This window comes from Theobroma umbraticum, unplaced genomic scaffold, assembly GCF_002168275.2.
Source record: "Theobroma umbraticum cultivar Fairchild unplaced genomic scaffold, ASM216827v3 scaffold_95.0, whole genome shotgun sequence".
Taxonomy (NCBI): domain Eukaryota; kingdom Viridiplantae; phylum Streptophyta; class Magnoliopsida; order Malvales; family Malvaceae; genus Theobroma; species Theobroma umbraticum.
Window position 1 is genome coordinate 9,957,417 of NW_018397257.1, and position 17,672 is coordinate 9,975,088.

The following is a 17,672-nucleotide window of genomic DNA, read 5'->3' on the forward strand; positions in this document are numbered from 1 at the left end:
TATTCTACCTTTTATCATAAAATTATTGCTTTTTGTCTAGCTATTGCCAGCCATGTATAAGCTAAAACCTTTATATACGTAGTACCATGTACATTATTCTGAATCAAATATTATCATCTTCTTAATAAATAAATTAGACTAAGCACCAAATATATTACTTGTACTTTATCATTATTCCCTTGTTTTGTATTATCTTTGTGCCTGATTTTGCAGTTTTAATAATGAAAAAAGTGCAACAGGGGACCATAAAATCTGAAGAAAGATTTCCACTGTACAAATCTAATCATTTACACGTGCTTGCATGTCTATAAATAGATCTAATCATTCCCAATGCTTATGCTCCGATGCCAATAGTATATTTGTACCCAAAGGCAAAATAAAATAGTTAGTAGGAATACTTTGCAAGTAACAAGTGACCAATTAAGCTATATAAAAGGTTATGAATTTCTTTTTATGAGAAAAATATGTGAACAAAAAGCTAAAAGAAGGGTTGTCATAAATTAAGAAACAAGACTGAATAAAAATGGAAAATCCCATTGAAACTAGGAGAGTTGGAGGGGCTGCATCAATGCCTATTATTATCCTATATAGTATGCAGGAATATTAATTAAACCTAAAAGCTTTCTTGTTGATGCATCAACAAATGGAATCTGATACTGTCCACCTTTTGTCATCAACTTAATGCCATAATGGTTTAAACCCATTTAAAGCACATGATCATGTTTCCATGATTTTCAGACTTTTTTTTTTTGTAGCTAGGACATAAATATTGCTTGAATTAAAGTCCAGACTTTTTTTTATGTGTGTGTGTTTAAAGGCTCATGAGCAGTCATGGCAATTATTTTCAAAAACAAAAAAGTAGTTATGGCAATTGACATTGGAGAATATGGTTGGTCCTTATTGGGCATGGAATAATTTGTGTGGTCAATCTCCCAATCTAAATATTATTTTGTAATAATATTTAAATCAATGGAGGAATATCCTGCTTAATGGGTTTGAAGAACAAAAGAAAAACCAATTTGCTCGGTCCTGATTCGACCTCCTTTTCCAAGTCTAATATTCCATCTCGTTTATAATTCTATGACAGAGACAAAAAGCAGCCAAGCTTTAAAACAAAAAAGAAAATAACAAGTATATAATATACATGTCCTTCTAGATAACTCCGCCCACCACAAGATCCTGATTCCTCAAGTAACAATGTACATTATTTTATATTCAACTGTTTCCCTTTAGCTTCTAATAAGTTTCAAAAGATGCTCTGATTGATTAGTTAATAAAATATTGCACTGAAATATGTGCCATTTACCCCACATTTCCGCTGATACATTGAACGTTATCCATCATTTATTGCCTTGACTTGTGCTCTCACTAGGAAAGTAAATGTTTCAGTGTCAGCTCCATCTCTTTGGTTACAGCTGACTCCAGCAGAAACTGTGACCTGATTTTCCATTATGGGGGACTGGTGGTTGCACAGCAGTGAAAAGTTTGGACGGTAGTGCTAGGCAGAAAGCCTTTTGTTTGAGGAAAACATCAGCTAAACCATAACTTAAATTGGCCTTTGTCAGAAAATAGATTGAGAAGATAACACCAGCTATGCAGTTTGTCAAAGCTGTATTGGTCCTTGGTTTTCTTATTTTGGATTATCATGAATGTGTGGAGATTTGATTTTGAGACATCAAAACATCTTAACCTTAAACTTTTGTCACTAAGATTAAGGCCCCAACTGGCTTTTATCTCTGTTCTACAAATAAAGTCTCCAACATACGGAAATGCAAAGTGTATAAAATATGGGCAGCACAGAAAGAAAAAAGATAGCAAGAGCAGACACAGCCACTGATTCTATGTTGTAAGAACCAAAACCATGGATTGTGGATAAATGAGACTACATCATCTATGAAGTCACACTAACTAAATTAGGGTACAAGAGCAGGTCAAAGATGCCAAAGGCCCATGTTGCGAGCTATGTGGCATATGACTCCATAAATCTACGCTTACATAAGGTGTGATTGAAGGAATTATCATTGTGCACAGTATTACTTCAACTCAGTTCGTAGAAGACTACCGAAAAAGACGCAACAAATTTAAGCCACTACCAGGTCATCGTGAAACTCCAGCTAATTGAGGTCATGAATTAATCCATGTCACAAGTGGTAACCAATGCAACCACATCTCCTTAACCTTCATTCATTGAAGTAAATTCTGCCAGGCTTTTGCAGAACACCCATCCAAGAAGATTGATGTCAATTCCTGGAAGAATGATCTCACTAAGCTTGCCTTAAACTTAAGAGACTTCCATTAGTTGTCCTCTTCTAGCAGTTCCGAGTCCTACGCAGAAATCCATGCAGAAGATGCATAGATGATTCGACCCTTCCATCCCTGCAACATCCACCGGCCATCAACATCCACCATGAAATCACTGTGGTAGCACGCCTTCAGCTTCTCTCTCACTTTCTTCATGATTTCAGGGTCTAAAGGAAGCTGCCTAAACCCAGCCCTCATGTTACGAACCTGCCACTGCTTGTATGACTCAGGTCTCTCTACTCTTTCTGTGCCTTCGCATGCTACAATATTCATAATTTCCCGCCCATAAAACTTTTGCTCAAGCATCAACCTCATAGGGTTGTCACGAGGAACATTCGTCTCACACATGTCAAACAGTGCAGAGAAATGGAAGAGTGCCTCCCGGAACCGTGTGACAAAAAAGGGGGCATTGTAGGACCCATTAACAATGCTATGAACAAAAATATCTGGATTTATCTTCCGAATGAGGTTTAGAACAGTATCCCTTGGACTGTTCAGCGCTACTGTCTCATCAAGTAGGTTCCTAAACCGAATCAGACAATTCACAGCAATAACTTCATTGGAATCAATCTTGAGGTCCTCAGTTCGGATAGTCTCCCATTTCTGTGCAATAGCATTGTACTCAAATGGAACATGGTAACGCTCACAATACCTTGCCAAGCGATGCCCAGTCTCCTGAACTCCTTCAGCAGGCCGGAAGCCACGTCGAGGAAATTCTATTCCTGTAATGCGTAATTTTGGAGGACCACCAGGTCTGTTTGCAAGGTGATGAATTAAAGCAGGCCACTGAAAACCATAAAAGATACCAAAGTCTATAATATGGAGAGTTGTTGCTTTCTCTGCTACCTTCAAAATATTGATGTTTGCAAAGATAATAGCCATCTTCATGAATGGACAGGCTGAAATATAAACTTGGTAAGCTTTCAACATTTCAGCAGCTGATATTCTATTAGCAGCCAGAGAGGTATAAATCTGAGTTCCAGTGCCAGCCAAGCGTGCATCAAGGGCATCAGCGAAGCAGTGGGCTAATCTCTGAGATCCATCACCAAAGGGTGAAGCATGCTGCCTAATTTGCTTCAGCAGTTCCTTAGCAGTCCCACTGTCATCAGACGAGATAGCTTGTGCACATAAAATCAAGAGAGTCCTCAAATCCACTACTTCTTTCTTCTTACCCTGTTTCTTGCTGCGAGCCTTCCCACTACCAGATCCATTTGTTTGATCATTCTGCTGCAACATCTTGCGAGGTGCATTCTGCAAAATCTTATCAGCATCGCAAGTGGAAGACTGCCCTCTTCTCCCAGCACAAATCAACACCTTATCAAACATGTCCGATAGCTCACTCTCATCACCAAAAACTGCCGACTGTTTGTTATTCCTGCCCTCTTCTAAATCTTCATCTTCTCGTTCATGATTCTTCTTTCCTGTCAACCTAGGTGGTGAGTACTCCTCATCCCTCTCCGCTTTGACTACTGTCCTTGGAGCCTTCTGCTTCAACTCTGAAGTCCATGCATTGCTATCAAAATCAATAGTCAGCTGATTACCTTTGGGTAGGAACTTACTAGCTTCCTCTACCCCTCTCTTGAAGTGCAATGCCAATTCACTTTCACCAAAACAATTTGGAATTGCAAGCTCACTCACAGAAGAACCCACCAATGCATTCCCATTTTTAACATTATCATTTTGCAATCGACCTGAAGGCTGTGAACCAGAATTCACAGTAGACTGAAAAACAAAGTTTTCAGGAATACTTATTTGTAAAAAAGATGGTTTGTTGTTCTTTTCCCAAAAATCACCACTCCACCGAGAATCAATGGAATTGCTAGTACAGTAACTAGAACCACTAAAAGTGCTATGATCGCTGTAAGTACCAAAAGAACAGTCATCTGGGCTCTCAACACTAAGGTCACTACAAAGAGGGGCCTGATTGGAACGAGGATAGCTCTCACCAAGAACTTCATAAAGAGATTTCTCCGCAGCTTGAAGAGCCAATGAATCATGAAACATACAGGGCTTCTCGTCCATGTCCTCTTCCAAAAGCACCTGGCTTATGTACTTGAGAACAGTGTCGGAGAAATCACTGTCATCAGAAGGAGAAGAAGAATCTCCCTCTTTCTCCATGGTCAACAATGAAGTAGAAGCGCTAGAATTACCCAATCCTAGAGAAGGTAAAAACGGTGCACCTAAAGAGCTGAAATCTACGTCAATTGGTTTAACCCCATTAGAAATTTCAAATTTTGGGTATCCATTTGAATTAGGCAAAATAAAGCCATTATCAAAGTTGGAACCATTAACTGAATTAGGGAATCCATTGAACTGTGAACCCATAATTAACTTAATTATTTTACAGGATAAACTTACAACCTAATTGCAGACCATAATTCAACAGAAAAAAACCAGTTTTTCCTCTAATCCCTTCAAAGAATTGACTAACATGGAAAAACACATACAGGAAAAGCTGTCAAATTTGGAGGCTGACAGTCAAGAATCAAACTTTTCCCAAACCAACATAACTAAAACCATACAAAGAAACTTAATAGCAAGAACCCATTAGAGAGAAAAAACAAAAAAAAAAAACCAGCTAAAATTCTAACAGAAAACCAAGTTAATTCATACCTGAGACAACACAGAAGAAGAACCTAGGATCTAGAGCCGGTGGAATAAAGCAGAAGAAGAAAACGAACGCGTTTTTTTAACTTTAAAGAAGTAATGAAGTGAAGAAAGGGTCTTTATCAGTACAGGTCATAGCATCTTGAAAGTTCCCCAGCATAAAAAACCAAAGCTTTTTTTTTCCCTGTATATTAAATAAATCAGTTATGTGTGTCCGCAAATCTAAGGCTGCAAGTGGAAATGTCACCGCACCGGCCACAACCTTGGCGTTGGGTGCCCTTCTCTTTCCCTGATTGTGATTGGTCTGTCCGTAATTTCGTGTTATCCGATGGAGGGGTGTCGTGAATGTCATACCCACCAATCAGCACTGTTTCCTTCTCCGCCAAAGTCAACATCGTGGGACATAGTTTTACACGGCTGAACCTGATGATCTGGGTCAAAGTCTTCCATGCAGGTGGAGTTAAACAAAGTTAACCCAATCTTAAAGTTACTCGACGTGGAGAACACTCACAACTCCATCCATCCGGTCTCGAGTTATGTCTTAACTAATAAGCCTCAACTATTGTTTTCACTCGAGTTCAAGATTTAAATGTCCTAATCCAACTCGATAATAAAGTCTGGTCTCTATTCACTATTTTATTCAATAATAAAATCCATTGGTCAATATGTTTGAGGTTGGAGGCAGCAAGCAGCAACTTATTATGTTTGCAAGCATAGCAACTAGAATTATATACATAGTGTATTTTGTCACATCTAACATATTAATACTGAAGATTATATAATTATAAGGGGTTTCATTATATAAAAACAATTTCTTTCAACCAAAATTTTTATCAAAAAATCAAACTTTTAATTTAGTTATCTTGGTTTGCCTTCAAAGTATGGATTATCTCATATAGAGGAAAGCCAATTACAGTTCTCTTAATTTTCAGTCTTTTTAAGTTTTTGACGAGGTAGAAGTGTGCAAATGGTAATTAGGAGATATAATTAACCCTTTAATCTAATTCTTTGTCTTGGGGAGCAAGTAGTGATGTTGTAGCATATTATCATAATCATAATCTTAGTCTAAATGCAATTCTTTTTTATATTAATTATCCAAAAAGAATTCTTTGTTTTTTTTTCATTTGTTTATTTGACTTTAGGTAATTGTCCACATGATTTGGGTTGCTTCTTTCTTTGTACCTTGAAAATAGTAGGGGTAGCTAGCAGGGCTCCTTTTCACTGCTTTTTAATTTCCAACTCTTTTTAGATCTAAAATACATAGCATTTCTCAAGAAGTCAACAGGTGAAAATTAGTTAATAAATATAATCCATGACCAACTTGCAAACTGAAAATGATCACTTGAAAAAAAGAATAAAATAAACAGATAAACAAATCCAATAGACCAATTTGATTGATGTTGGTGAGCTCATTACTCTATGTAAGCACACCCAGTTTTCCCTTGGCATGCTTTGCTTTTGACCCAATATTGTAATATATATATATATATATATATATGCATTAACATAACCATCAATTTGTGTTTAATTATTACCTTTCTTAGGCCTCTCCTGAAAACAGACATATTTGAATATTGAGTTGGTCTTTTCTTGCCTTATCAGAACAGGAAACAAGAGCATTCTTAAACAAAAAAACAAACAAAAAATGACCAAGGAAAACACAGTTTTGATAGCACCAGCAGAAGAAAAAATTGTTCATTGACCAGAGTTCATACATGCATGTAGTTATATGATAAAACCAAGAAATTTGTATCAGCTGACAGTTTAATATGTTGGCCAGACATGCTTTGTCAGAGAAAGATTAGGGGAATTCAAGCACAAAAGATGGAGTTTTCAAAATACAGATACATTGAGATGTATTGACATATTCCAGGAACTTACAATGTCTTGGTTTGGGTCATGGTTCAACCTCCAACTCCAAACTATTCATCCTTTTTATTTTGTTTTTGTGCTTGACTGAGACTGAAACCTGCCTTCATTGAACCCAGGAGAAACTTAGACCCTTCTCTGTTCCACACGCTCTCTTCAAAAGGTAGTCCCTCATGTCAAACCTTTCCCTTTTGTTTTCTTTGCTTCACCATTGATTTTTCTGCAAGTAGAGCTTGCAAGCCGTTGAAAGATGGTAGAAACAAAAGAAAAAAACAATTTCCCCTGGTTCTTACATATACATACAATGAAAGTACCACACATTTCTTTGTAAAGGGGTGTCACAGTCAGTCTGCTTAATTCCTCGGAACTGTATCTCACCAAATTAAATTGCCAGCCCCTTTTTCTTCCTTTCAAATCTGCTGGTTTGAATTGAATTCTTCTGGTATCCACTTTGTGTTCACATTTACAGGTAGAAGCTGACTATTTTTAATGAAGAGAGTTCGACTCTTTTGCTCAATGGCAATATTAAAGGCGTTTTATGTTTGTTTCAATGCTTTGAAGCTGAAGACATTGGAAAAATGAAGCTAAACCAGCAACCATTTGACATTTCTGTGCATATTAATATATTTCTCTAATGTCTTTTCTCCAATCATTTATGTTTCTTTGCCGCACGCATGAAACCATAGGAAGTTTTGATGTTCAAATTAGTTGAAGAAGGTATTCTCCTGGGGCAAGTCGTTTCAAACAAGAGAATTTAGGGTGCTGACAGACAAGAGGTGGTTGCTCTTTTTGACAATTTCTCTCTTTTGGACCGCGGCCCTGATTTTCAGAACACGTGTGGTGCTCTCTCTCTCCCACACAAAAAGACACAGCAGAGCAGACCCTTCGACACCCGCCCCCAGTCCCCTCCTGAACACACGCTGTCAAAGCCAAACATGCGCCAACAACACACACAGAATTTATGTCTAGAAATGGCAATGGTTGGTAAAACCCTAGCGTATTCAACCCGAATACATACACTTGGATATTTTATATTCAGAATATCTGAATTCCATTTTAAGTGAACTTGAATTTCAATTTTAATATTTGTTTGATTTTATATTATTATTTGTTAAAATATTCAAATTCCATAAATATTTTATTAATATTCTGTGTTTTAATCGAATTAGATAAATATTACTTGCTAAATATCTAAACTCCGGTTTTTCGAATCTCTTCAATTTATGAATATTCAATGAATTTATCCTAAACCAAATCCAAACAAAAAAAAATCTCACATCTAATAAATGCAATTTACTAATAATTAAAGATATAAAATCAAATAAATATTAAAATTATAATTCAAGTTCACTAATAAATCGAGTATTGAGTGTTTAAAATGACACTTATACTCTACCTAAATCTGATACGATTAGCAAACTTTCTATTTGAACCTGTCCAAAACTCGAACATATGGTAATCCATGATTTAGGTTCAAGTACTCAAAAATTAAACACCCATTACCATCCATAGATATGCCATTTAAAGTTCATTTGACATTGTAATTAAAATTAGTTTTGATTCAAATTATAATTCTAAATTTTAATTACAATAAATTGTTCTAAAATTCAATCTATTTGTGAGATATTTTATATATGATTTTGTTTATAAAGGTATTAAGAGCATTTGTTTATGATTATTGCATTAAAATATAAGAAATTTTATTATGTTAACAAACAATCACTAACTTTTAAAAGTAAAAATATAAAAAAGCTTCTGCATGTAACCATGTAGCAAGTGCTCTTCAAGGCGTCAAGGGTTAGAGCACTTGTTCACATTTTTCTATTTATTGAATAAAAGGAAGTGAAGAACCATATGTAGTACTGTTCTACTGCAGTTAAGCACCTTCATTCACTCGCTGTCCTGAAATGTTTTGGGCCTGAAGTGTCGATTCTTGGGCTTTGGAAAACCATGTTGAATGGGTTTATTGGCCCATATGTCCATGAGAGTTTTGTTTGAGTTTTACCCATTTTGGGCTTCACTAAGGTTGTAATACGGGGCATTTTTATAATGATAATGGGCTTTAAGTAACTGGACTAACATCTAGCCAGCCCTTCGGCAACCTGGAAGATTAGGCTCGGGCTGTTGAGAGATCCTCCATTGTCCTACAAGAGAGTCTAGATTAGATCTAACTTTTCGTATTTACGTGTCTTAAATAATATTATATAAGTATATAAAAATAAATTATATAGATAAATATGAACACAATATGATTATTTAAAAGTGTTAAAATTCTAAACAAGACCACATATATATTCAATAAAAAGCAATTTCCATTTAAGAACTCACCTCTCTTTCTTTCTTTCTTTATAAAGCAGAAGTGAAGTGAGAACTAGTCCTTATTTCCATCCATCTAGTCCACAAATTTTGTTGCCCAAAACAAATCCTTACATATTTTCTAGGTTTACATTCCTCTCTTTTTCATGATCAGAAACAAAATGTCAAGAAAAGAAACACAACCCATTTTATTTCAGCCATAAGACTAGGAATCCTCATTATTTATTTATCTGCTGCACAAAAATTCTTATTTTTTTTTCCTTCTTTTTTATACTTAAATAATGCATAGACAACTTTTTGTGAAAGAGACTTGAGAGCGACATGGTAAGCGTTAGTATAAGCCACCCAAAGGAAAGAAATGCATGAGAATTGCCAGAAAGGAACATTAATGACCTATGCCTAACAAATAGTATATCTCCTTAGATGCCAAGGAATCAATAATTCTTGTATTTTTTTTTCCTTTACCTGATCAGAGAAGTACCCATGCTTTAAGATGATTTTAAAAATATAAAAATGATTCCTTCTTTATATATAAATATGTAAAAACCATTGATGTGATAGGAATCCAGATTCCAAAATTGGGCTAAAAGGGGAAAGTCTTATTAAAGCAGTTAGGCAACATTACTACATATTTCAGAAATTAACGCCATGTGATTTGGCTAAACCCAATTTAATTAATCTTCATAAGTAATAGATCGAAAAAAGAAATTTTATGTGAATTGAATTCAGTTAGCAAGCTCTTATTCCAACAACAACCATTTACAGAAGGGGCCAAACCTCTCCATTGCAGGAGAAGAATCCAGGCAAAGAGCAGGATAAAATATTACATAGATTTCTCGGGTACTTCTATTTCTTCCTTGTCATACCTTTTTACATAATCACAATAACAATTACAGAAATGAGGAAAAAAAATTAATTAGACAATCCTTCCCTAAACCCATCATTCAACCTAAGGTCTTTTCGACAACATCACATGTGCTACTACCTCTCATGGTAGAGTTATAAAGGAGAAGGCAGGTCTCCGGCTGCTGCGGCTTTAGTTGCTGCTTCGCTTGCTGCTGCGACCAGTAAGCATGCGCGGTTAGGACCCTGTCCAAGAGCTCCTGGGGCACCGGCTCTCCCCGCCTTTGCTGTGGGGATATTCTTGCCGTGTGCACTAATGTTTTCCACTTATCCTACATAATCCCAAAGTACATACCATCACAACCGTGTGATAATGCTTTTGAGCTACCTATCAACAAGACTTAAAAAAACCACCTCAGGCCGTTTGTTTCCCTTTTCCAATGGAAATACCAAAAGCAGCAGAAATATCCAACTAGCCGTAATAATAAAACAAATGTATTAAGCTAAAACCTAAAGGCAAAACGGTGAACATTGTGTCATAAATATATTGGGAGAAGCCGTGTGAGATAAGGATTCCAGAGATTCCTTGTGTGGTTGTTGTTATTTTACAGATAAAGCTACAAAAAATTGATAAAAGCTTGTAAAGACTATCTAATCATTTACCTGTTGTACAAGCAACTAAGTGCCTGAAACAGATTAAACTATGATCCCTGGTGCGTCCAAGACATAAAGTGGACCTTTTTGAATTTTAAGACATGGGGTTTAAACTTAACAGTTAGAAAGCAATCCAATAACCTTATAAAAGGAACGAAAATATGATATAAAAGACTTCGATTTGAAAAAGAGAGAGGCGGATTTACCAGCAGGTTAAGTAGAACTTTTAGAGATTAGCCTAAGAACTAAAATATGATAGAGAGGGAGAGAGAGGTGTTAAAATAAATAAATAAACATAAAAGCGGGAGATTCTTTTACTAACCTTCAAATCCACATAGGTGCGATGCTTTGCGTTATCAAAAGCTCTTAATTTAACATCGCGCCACCTGCAAATTAATAAAGCTATTAAAATCCTCGCCATCACAGCATAAGGGATGTCTAGTATAACCACACAATTAGGCCAACCGTTTCGAAATTACACTCCCGTATGTAAAGACAGGAGTGAGTGGTGAAGAAAACAGCGTTCTAAATATCTTCTGAGCACATACATTTCCCTAGAGTGGCTACTGAGGTACGCATTCATGCAAAATTCTGATTGGGTATCATGCTGAATCAATTCAATACTTAGCAAAGTAGCAAATTTCAAAGACTCGGTCTCAACAGCTCCTTATAATTCCTTCAGTAGGTTCAGAGATACCTTCCAGTTCCAAGTTTCTCAACAGCCTGAACCAGGGCTTCAACTTCAGCGACAGAGAAAGGTCGACGAATTCTACGCTGCACAACTTCAGATCGCTTGGATTTCCTATGAGCAGGAACCACAGCTAGTGCCTCCACACTGATTGCTGGTACAGCTACCAGGGCTTTAGAATCAGTTGTGCTTTTTTCAAGTGACATGTCAGTTGGTGAGGGTGCAGAATCATGATCGCTTTCAACAAAGTTTCCCAAATTAGGCATGTGAGGCTCAGGGGAGGGATCACAAACAACCTGATTAGCTAAACCAGGAGTTGTTGGATACCTGACAACAAACAGTATTAAATCATAAACTGAATCAGCAGAATAACCAAACAACTCTTATTTGTTCGGACGGGCAAGAATGTTTGAGAGATATCGAGTAAGAATCTTGAATTCTAACATGTAAAACCTACATATCTATCCCAAAATGCAGAACAAAGGTAAAGGCTAATAACATGGACCATGACATCATCATGCAACAATTTTCCACAAGCTTCATGCAGCCTCATGAAAGAGAATACTTAAACCAAACAAAAAGTCAGCCCCTTCTTCAAGGCTGCATTTAGGATAACAAAGTAGATCCTATACGAGCATGGTGCCGATAATTGCTAGCAATTCCAACATTTTTTCCCTTTTTTCCAAAACAGATACACTACCTAGTGAGAAATTATTCTTCTTCTTTTTTTCATGTTTTAACTCTAGAAAACAACAAAATGAAACCATATTTAAACCATCACATAAATGTAGATATCTTGTAAACTTATAAAACTATTTTTATTACCTCGCTAGAGGTAGAGGTGAGTCACAGGGAAGCGTTAAGGGAGAACCTCCAGGACATAACAATGGGGAAGTTTGTGAAGGGTTAGGCTCCAGGCTAAAACCCAGAGCATCCATCTGGTTATCACGAGAAATTCCCGTCTGCAGAAGAGTTTTATTGTCATCTCTAACCTTCTTTCCTTGAAGAAGTACACCAACACGCAATCCACCTCCAAGTATCGCCGTCACTGCCTCCATAACAGTCCTCTACAGATCAATTACACATCATTAGAAGGAATGCTAATGAGCAAGCAGCCAGTAGATGAGACCAGTGACTGGAATTACAATTTACAAGAAAAACTATCCAAGCATCCATCGTGGGGCAAGGCAAGATGGTGCTCCCATATCTCTAAGCATTCTGCTGTCTAATACCAAAATTGAACTAGAATGAACAGCAGCCAAACACTTTTACCACAATGATCAGAACCGTAGATCATTATACCTTCAATGAACCAACAGTTGCAGATTCTGGAATTTCAATAAACAATTCTGGCACCCTGAAAGACTTGATCCTAAGCTTCACTGAGTAAAAGGAAAGACATCTTGATGTAAGAACCTCTTTGAATGTGAGACACCAATCAAGTGAAAAGAGTGCATATGAATCACTCCATCAAAGGCTCTCATACCGTGAGAATCCATAGAGTGGAATGATTTGCGTTGGTCTGCTAGTGAAGATGATTCTCCAGCGCCTGCATAAAGATTTAGAATCAGTTAGCAAAATACTGCTGTTAGCTATAAACACCAAAACAAAAGACTATAATGATTAGAGATGAAAAGCATGCAAATCACCTCCATGCATCTTTGAATATACACCAGAAGCATTTCCATTGATGCTCTTCTCAGATGAATCAGAAATACCCTCATTGCTGATTCCTCCATCTGAACTTGAAACTGAGCTACAATGCAAAAACTTCCTTTTTTTGAAAGGGTAATTCCTTTCAGATCTTATGCGTTTGTAAGCGCTATTCCTACCGCAGCAAGCAGGCTTCACATTCTCATCTGAAGGATCAAGATATCCATTTAATTAAAAAATTCCACAGTTCTCAATATCCTGTTTAACGATAACAGACAATTAACTCAAAGTTGAGCTGATTAGAACTATAAAGAGCCACATACCAGAATTGGAAAATGTCACATCCTTCAATCTTGGAGCTACTTTCCAGTATTTAGAAGCCAGTATCTTCCTTATTCTTCTGTCTCCAATACGAGGCGTTGGCCTAAATGGCTTTTTTATGGGGCTAGGGTGAGTACACCCTGAAGAGTTTTCGTCATCATCTCTACTAACTACATTTACATCATCCTGTTTTGCAGGAAAAGAACTACAAGGATTGCAGTCCCTGCATGAACGTGCCTTACCACTACTGTCTGAACTAACTAGGGCAGGAGGTTTACCATCCAAGAGCACTGGATCTTCTAAGGGGCATGTATCAGCGACTTCTCCAATCGAAATCTTATCAGTTCTATCCAGCTCCTCATACGTTAGCCCTTTATTTTGAGACTCTGGTTTAAAACAATCACCAGTTGTCCCACACACAAAGGGACCTGTCTCTACCTTACAAGGCAAACTTCCCATTTCACTCTCAGTTTTGCCATTCATCAACTTCTGAGCATCATATCTCTCTGAGCAATCAGAAGTTGTGATTACAGAGGCAAATCCAAAATGGGCATCATTTAGAAGGCTTGGTGATTCCTTAGAACTATAGTTTGGATCATTGGTTTGTGGAACGAGTTCAGAAACAAAGAATTTCCTATCAGTCCTGTCTTGATTGCAAGTTTCTACCTTCAATGACTGATCTCCATCCCGCCTTTCCTCCTTTACAGCATTTTTCACAACTGCAGACTGATCTTCACCACTTGATGTATTACTGGAAGTAGGGGTACTTTCTTTACCTAGTAACAAATTTCCAGCTACAGTGGCCAGAAGGTCAAATGCACTTATTTGGTTGTCTTCGAATCTCTTTCTAAATGGAACCCTTTTCTATAAAAGTAACAGTAATCATTAAAAATAGATCAGTGTTTTAGCAAACAGAGGAGGAAAGAAAGGTAAATATTAAATACAATACCATCACAGTAAAGTATATTACCCTGGCTGATCTGGTTGCTCGCGGAGTAGCAGGCACCTGATAGCCATTGAATCCATAATCTAACCTCTTCTGCAACACCATATCTCAAAATTCACACCTCATTGAACACATCATATGCAATTCACCAGCATTCTTGAATCAATTTCCAAGAGATACAAGTATTACGTCTCCACTAAGCCCAGACCCTGAGAAGAGACAAATGTGAGAGTTAATCTAAATGAGGTTTATTTAATGTATAATCAATAAATTAAAATTGCTACCATTTAAGAAATAAATTGGACAGAAGAATATGAAATTCAATGCATGACAAATAATCAAAGAACAGAAATGATCCTTCTATAAGATAATAGTAAAACTTAATAAAAGAAACATGATAAATTAATATTCATATGCCACTGCCAAACAAGCCACTGCATTTGGATCCATAGCCACAAGTCACGACAATCAAAACCGAAGGCTGTGGCTATAATTGTAACTTTTAACCGGTTATCTTCAAATTTTACATAGGCATTGAGCCCTCCAACTCCATCCATTCACCCAAAAAGGCAAGAAAATAAACAACAGAGACTTTCTCATGATTGTAAATAAACCCAGAAGCAAAGAGCACTAACTCAATCCTGTAATTGAAACTTATAAAAGATCCATATAATCTGATGAGAAATGGAAACTCCATACCACCATCAACCCTCCCCCACCATAAATAAAAAATATATATATTTCAAAAAGAAAGAAAAAACATGCTTATGCATCCAACATCAGATGCAGAAATCCATAAAATCGACAACTCTAAAGAAACAATGAAAAAGAAGAGATGGAGACATTAAAAAACATAAAAAAACCAAAAGAAATTGTTTGAAATTTCTGTTCAACACGTCAAACTTTTGCTAACTCAAAACAGAGAACAGGAGAAGAAATTAAACAGAAATTAGAAAATCAAATTTAAAAGAAAAACTCTTAAACCACAACAAAACCCTGACACAGAGGATCCAAGCCCAAATAACCAATTCATGCATCTACATCGAAAAATTCTGTGTCATTTAGACAATTTTGCTTTTAAGAAGATCTAAACCCTGAACAAAGGATCATCTCGAAAAACCCAACCAAAGAAAAGCCTGAAAAATAACTGGTCAAAAGAAAGAATCTTTGATCATCTCTTCGGCTCTTCCAATAAATTGTCTCCAAAATCCCAGATCGAATACGTTATAACCCAAATTGTCGACACACAGAAGAATCTAACGTTAAAAAGTATCCAAGTTTAAGAATTTTCAAAAGAAAACTGAAAACAGAGGGAAAAGAAGTCCAGGCACTTGATTGCTTTAAAGTTGTAAGCTTAAAAAGATTAAAACGATGGGGTCATTTAACAGTTTTGTCCTCGAATTACCACTCAAAATCGAATCTTCCTTCCACTTTCTCACCATTTCTCGGCAACCAAACACAAAAGACCCCACCTTGACCACAAAAAACCCAAGAAAAAGATCAAAACTTTCGAGGAATTCGCCACTGAAAATCAACAAAAGTTCGATTTTCTCACCTCTACGCAATGAAATGTTCGCTCAAAACACGAAATTCAAGTCCAAATGCAAGATCGCAGCAAGAACTAACAAAATTGAAAATTCTCTTCCCAGAAGGAAATAAAAAACGTCTTCCATTTTCTATCCCATATTTTCCCGAGAAAACAAAAGGGCAATTTTCTCCTTGTTTATCAAACGAAAGCCATTTGGGATTTTCTCTCAAAATTCTTAGTTTATTTTCTCTCCAAAAAGAAAATAAAAAATTTTATCACTCTGGTTTTTCTCTGATCGCCAAAACCCTCTGAAAACCACCCAACTTTTGCTTAAACCCCAGCTCTTATACCATTGACCCCTGGTTACCGGGCCTATCGGTAAACTTCACCGGTTACAACCGGTAAGAAGGAACCACCTAAAGACCGGTTCTTCGTTTCTGGGTGACCCACCAGTGTTTTCAGTCCTCTTCGATCTTGACACGAGTAGCGGAATGCAATCCTGCGGCTACGGGACAGTTGCAGGATCGAGAAAAACGTTGGGTCACAAAGTGAGGAACTATTTTATTTATTTATTTATTTTGTGTTGGGTTTTTAACAATTGTTAGTTGGTATGGCATTGACACATCCACTTAGATTTTGTTTCTTAATAAAGTTAATATTATTTGTTAAATTATTATAATTAAAGTAAAAAAATTTAGCTCAAAAATCAAACAAACCTCTCGCCAAAATTTTCTTACAGTAACATTCAATAGTTTGAAAAAAAAAATATGGATTGCTTCTTTTCCATTTAACAATTTATGAATCAAATTTATAAAAACAAATAAAATTTCATGCTACTAAAATGATGAAATTACTATCATCATACAGAAAATGAGCTAATTTAAATTTTAAATAAAATAGATTTCTCGGAATATTCTATTTTTTCCTTTACCAGATTCTTATGGGGATGGTGGTTTTTTTGCATTTACAACATATATTTTATAATAAAAAAAGTTAGAAACTCTAAAATTAAAAAAAATAAAAAAGAAGAATCAGCTAATTATCACGTGGGCAACGTATCTAAGGCTAATATTTTTAATTTTTTTAAGTTTTATTTTTTCATAAGATGACAAGGATCCTTTCAGATCTAATATATAAAAGGATATAGCATCACATAAAGGGACAAATTCGTCATTTAACAACAACCACACTGCGGACGCGTATAGGGGCAGCTATCCCGAACCGATAAGCATGTTACGTAATTTTCTTCTTTTTTTTTTTTTCGGAAATTTGTGGCCGTATTTTTCTTTTACAAAAATACAAATGCCACGTAGGAAAAAGCGCAATAATCTTACGTGGTAAAACGAAAGGGTGCCATTGGTCGCTTTTTGGGTCAGTGTTATCGACAACGTTGTGGCTACTTTCTTTTTGAAATTTTTTGAAACGGAAATGGTACCGCCATGGATGTGGTGGACTTGACGGCGATATGGGAATCTCCGTTATAATTAACCTTGACGGCTGTGTCACGTGGAGAATCCGGAGCCAATATAGATAACGGCCGTTCTATTCGGGGATAAGGGATGTGGGGTTCGTGGCGGGTCCTACACCAGTGGCGGGCCCCACATGTTAGAAAAACCTTTGTCCATTTTAATTTCGGTGTCGGGGAGATTGGGTAACAGGTGGCGAGCGTGCGAGAAGAGCGGTTAATGAGAGAATGTGATTAATTTAAGCAGAAGGGAAAGGTTTAATCACACTAATTTCTCTTACAGTGCGGGGATTAAGGAGTGCACGTGGCGAGAGAAGAATAGGTAAGCACTACAGAGCTTCTATTCACTCGGCGTTAGTTTAGAAATAGGTAGTTACGTGCACTAGGCGAAGAATGGCAGAGACAGGGAGGTGGTTAAGAATCTAATGCGGAAGCGGATGTTGCGTACATGAAATCTGGACCGTCGAAGAAAATCAAGACA

At 36.6% G+C, this 17,672-nt stretch overlaps 2 protein-coding genes across 3 annotated transcripts; both read right to left on the reverse strand.

The window, feature by feature from the left end:
• Positions 1–1,837: 1,837 nt before the first annotated feature.
• Positions 1,838–5,454, reverse strand: SCL14 (SCARECROW-like 14). The gene has a single exon (XM_089782809.1). It carries the CDS (start codon positions 4,624–4,626, stop codon positions 2,326–2,328), a length of 2,301 nt encoding a protein of 766 aa, XP_089638935.1. The 5' UTR covers positions 4,627–5,454; the 3' UTR covers positions 1,838–2,325.
• A 4,347-nt stretch (positions 5,455–9,801) lies between these two features.
• LOC110411989 (telomeric repeat binding protein 1) lies at positions 9,802–16,053 on the reverse strand. Of its 2 annotated transcripts, none has more exons than XM_021422377.2 (10): positions 15,754–16,053; positions 14,223–14,407; positions 13,255–14,116; positions 12,928–13,137; positions 12,765–12,827; positions 12,581–12,660; positions 12,104–12,345; positions 11,288–11,605; positions 10,913–10,976; positions 9,802–10,268 (listed from the first exon to the last, which is right to left on the reverse strand). In XM_021422377.2, the coding sequence occupies exons 2-10, from the start codon at positions 14,301–14,303 to the stop codon at positions 10,038–10,040; spliced, it is 2,151 nt and encodes a 716-aa protein (XP_021278052.1). In that variant the 5' UTR covers positions 14,304–14,407; positions 15,754–16,053; the 3' UTR covers positions 9,802–10,037. The 2 variants fall into 2 exon arrangements, with proteins under 2 accessions (XP_021278052.1, XP_021278053.1); XM_021422378.2 differs by having other exon boundaries at positions 10,115–10,324.
• Between the last annotated feature and the right edge of the window lie 1,619 nt (positions 16,054–17,672).

What these genes read in the sequence shown, in the direction of transcription:
- SCL14 (XM_089782809.1), bottom strand. Translation starts at nt 4,626, where the DNA reads ATGGGTTCACAGTTCAATGGATTCCCTAATTCAGTTAATGGTTCCAAC.
- LOC110411989 (XM_021422377.2), bottom strand. Translation starts at nt 14,303, where the DNA reads ATGGTGTTGCAGAAGAGGTTAGATTATGGATTCAATGGCTATCAGGTG. An exon ending in TGTGACATTTTCCAATTCTG is followed by an intron (nt 13,138 to 13,254) that starts GTATGTGGCTCT and finishes TTGATCCTTCAG; the next exon opens with ATGAGAATGTGAAGCCTGCT. An exon ending in GCACCTATGTGGATTTGAAG is followed by an intron (nt 10,269 to 10,912) that starts GTTAGTAAAAGA and finishes GGGATTATGTAG; the next exon opens with GATAAGTGGAAAACATTAGT.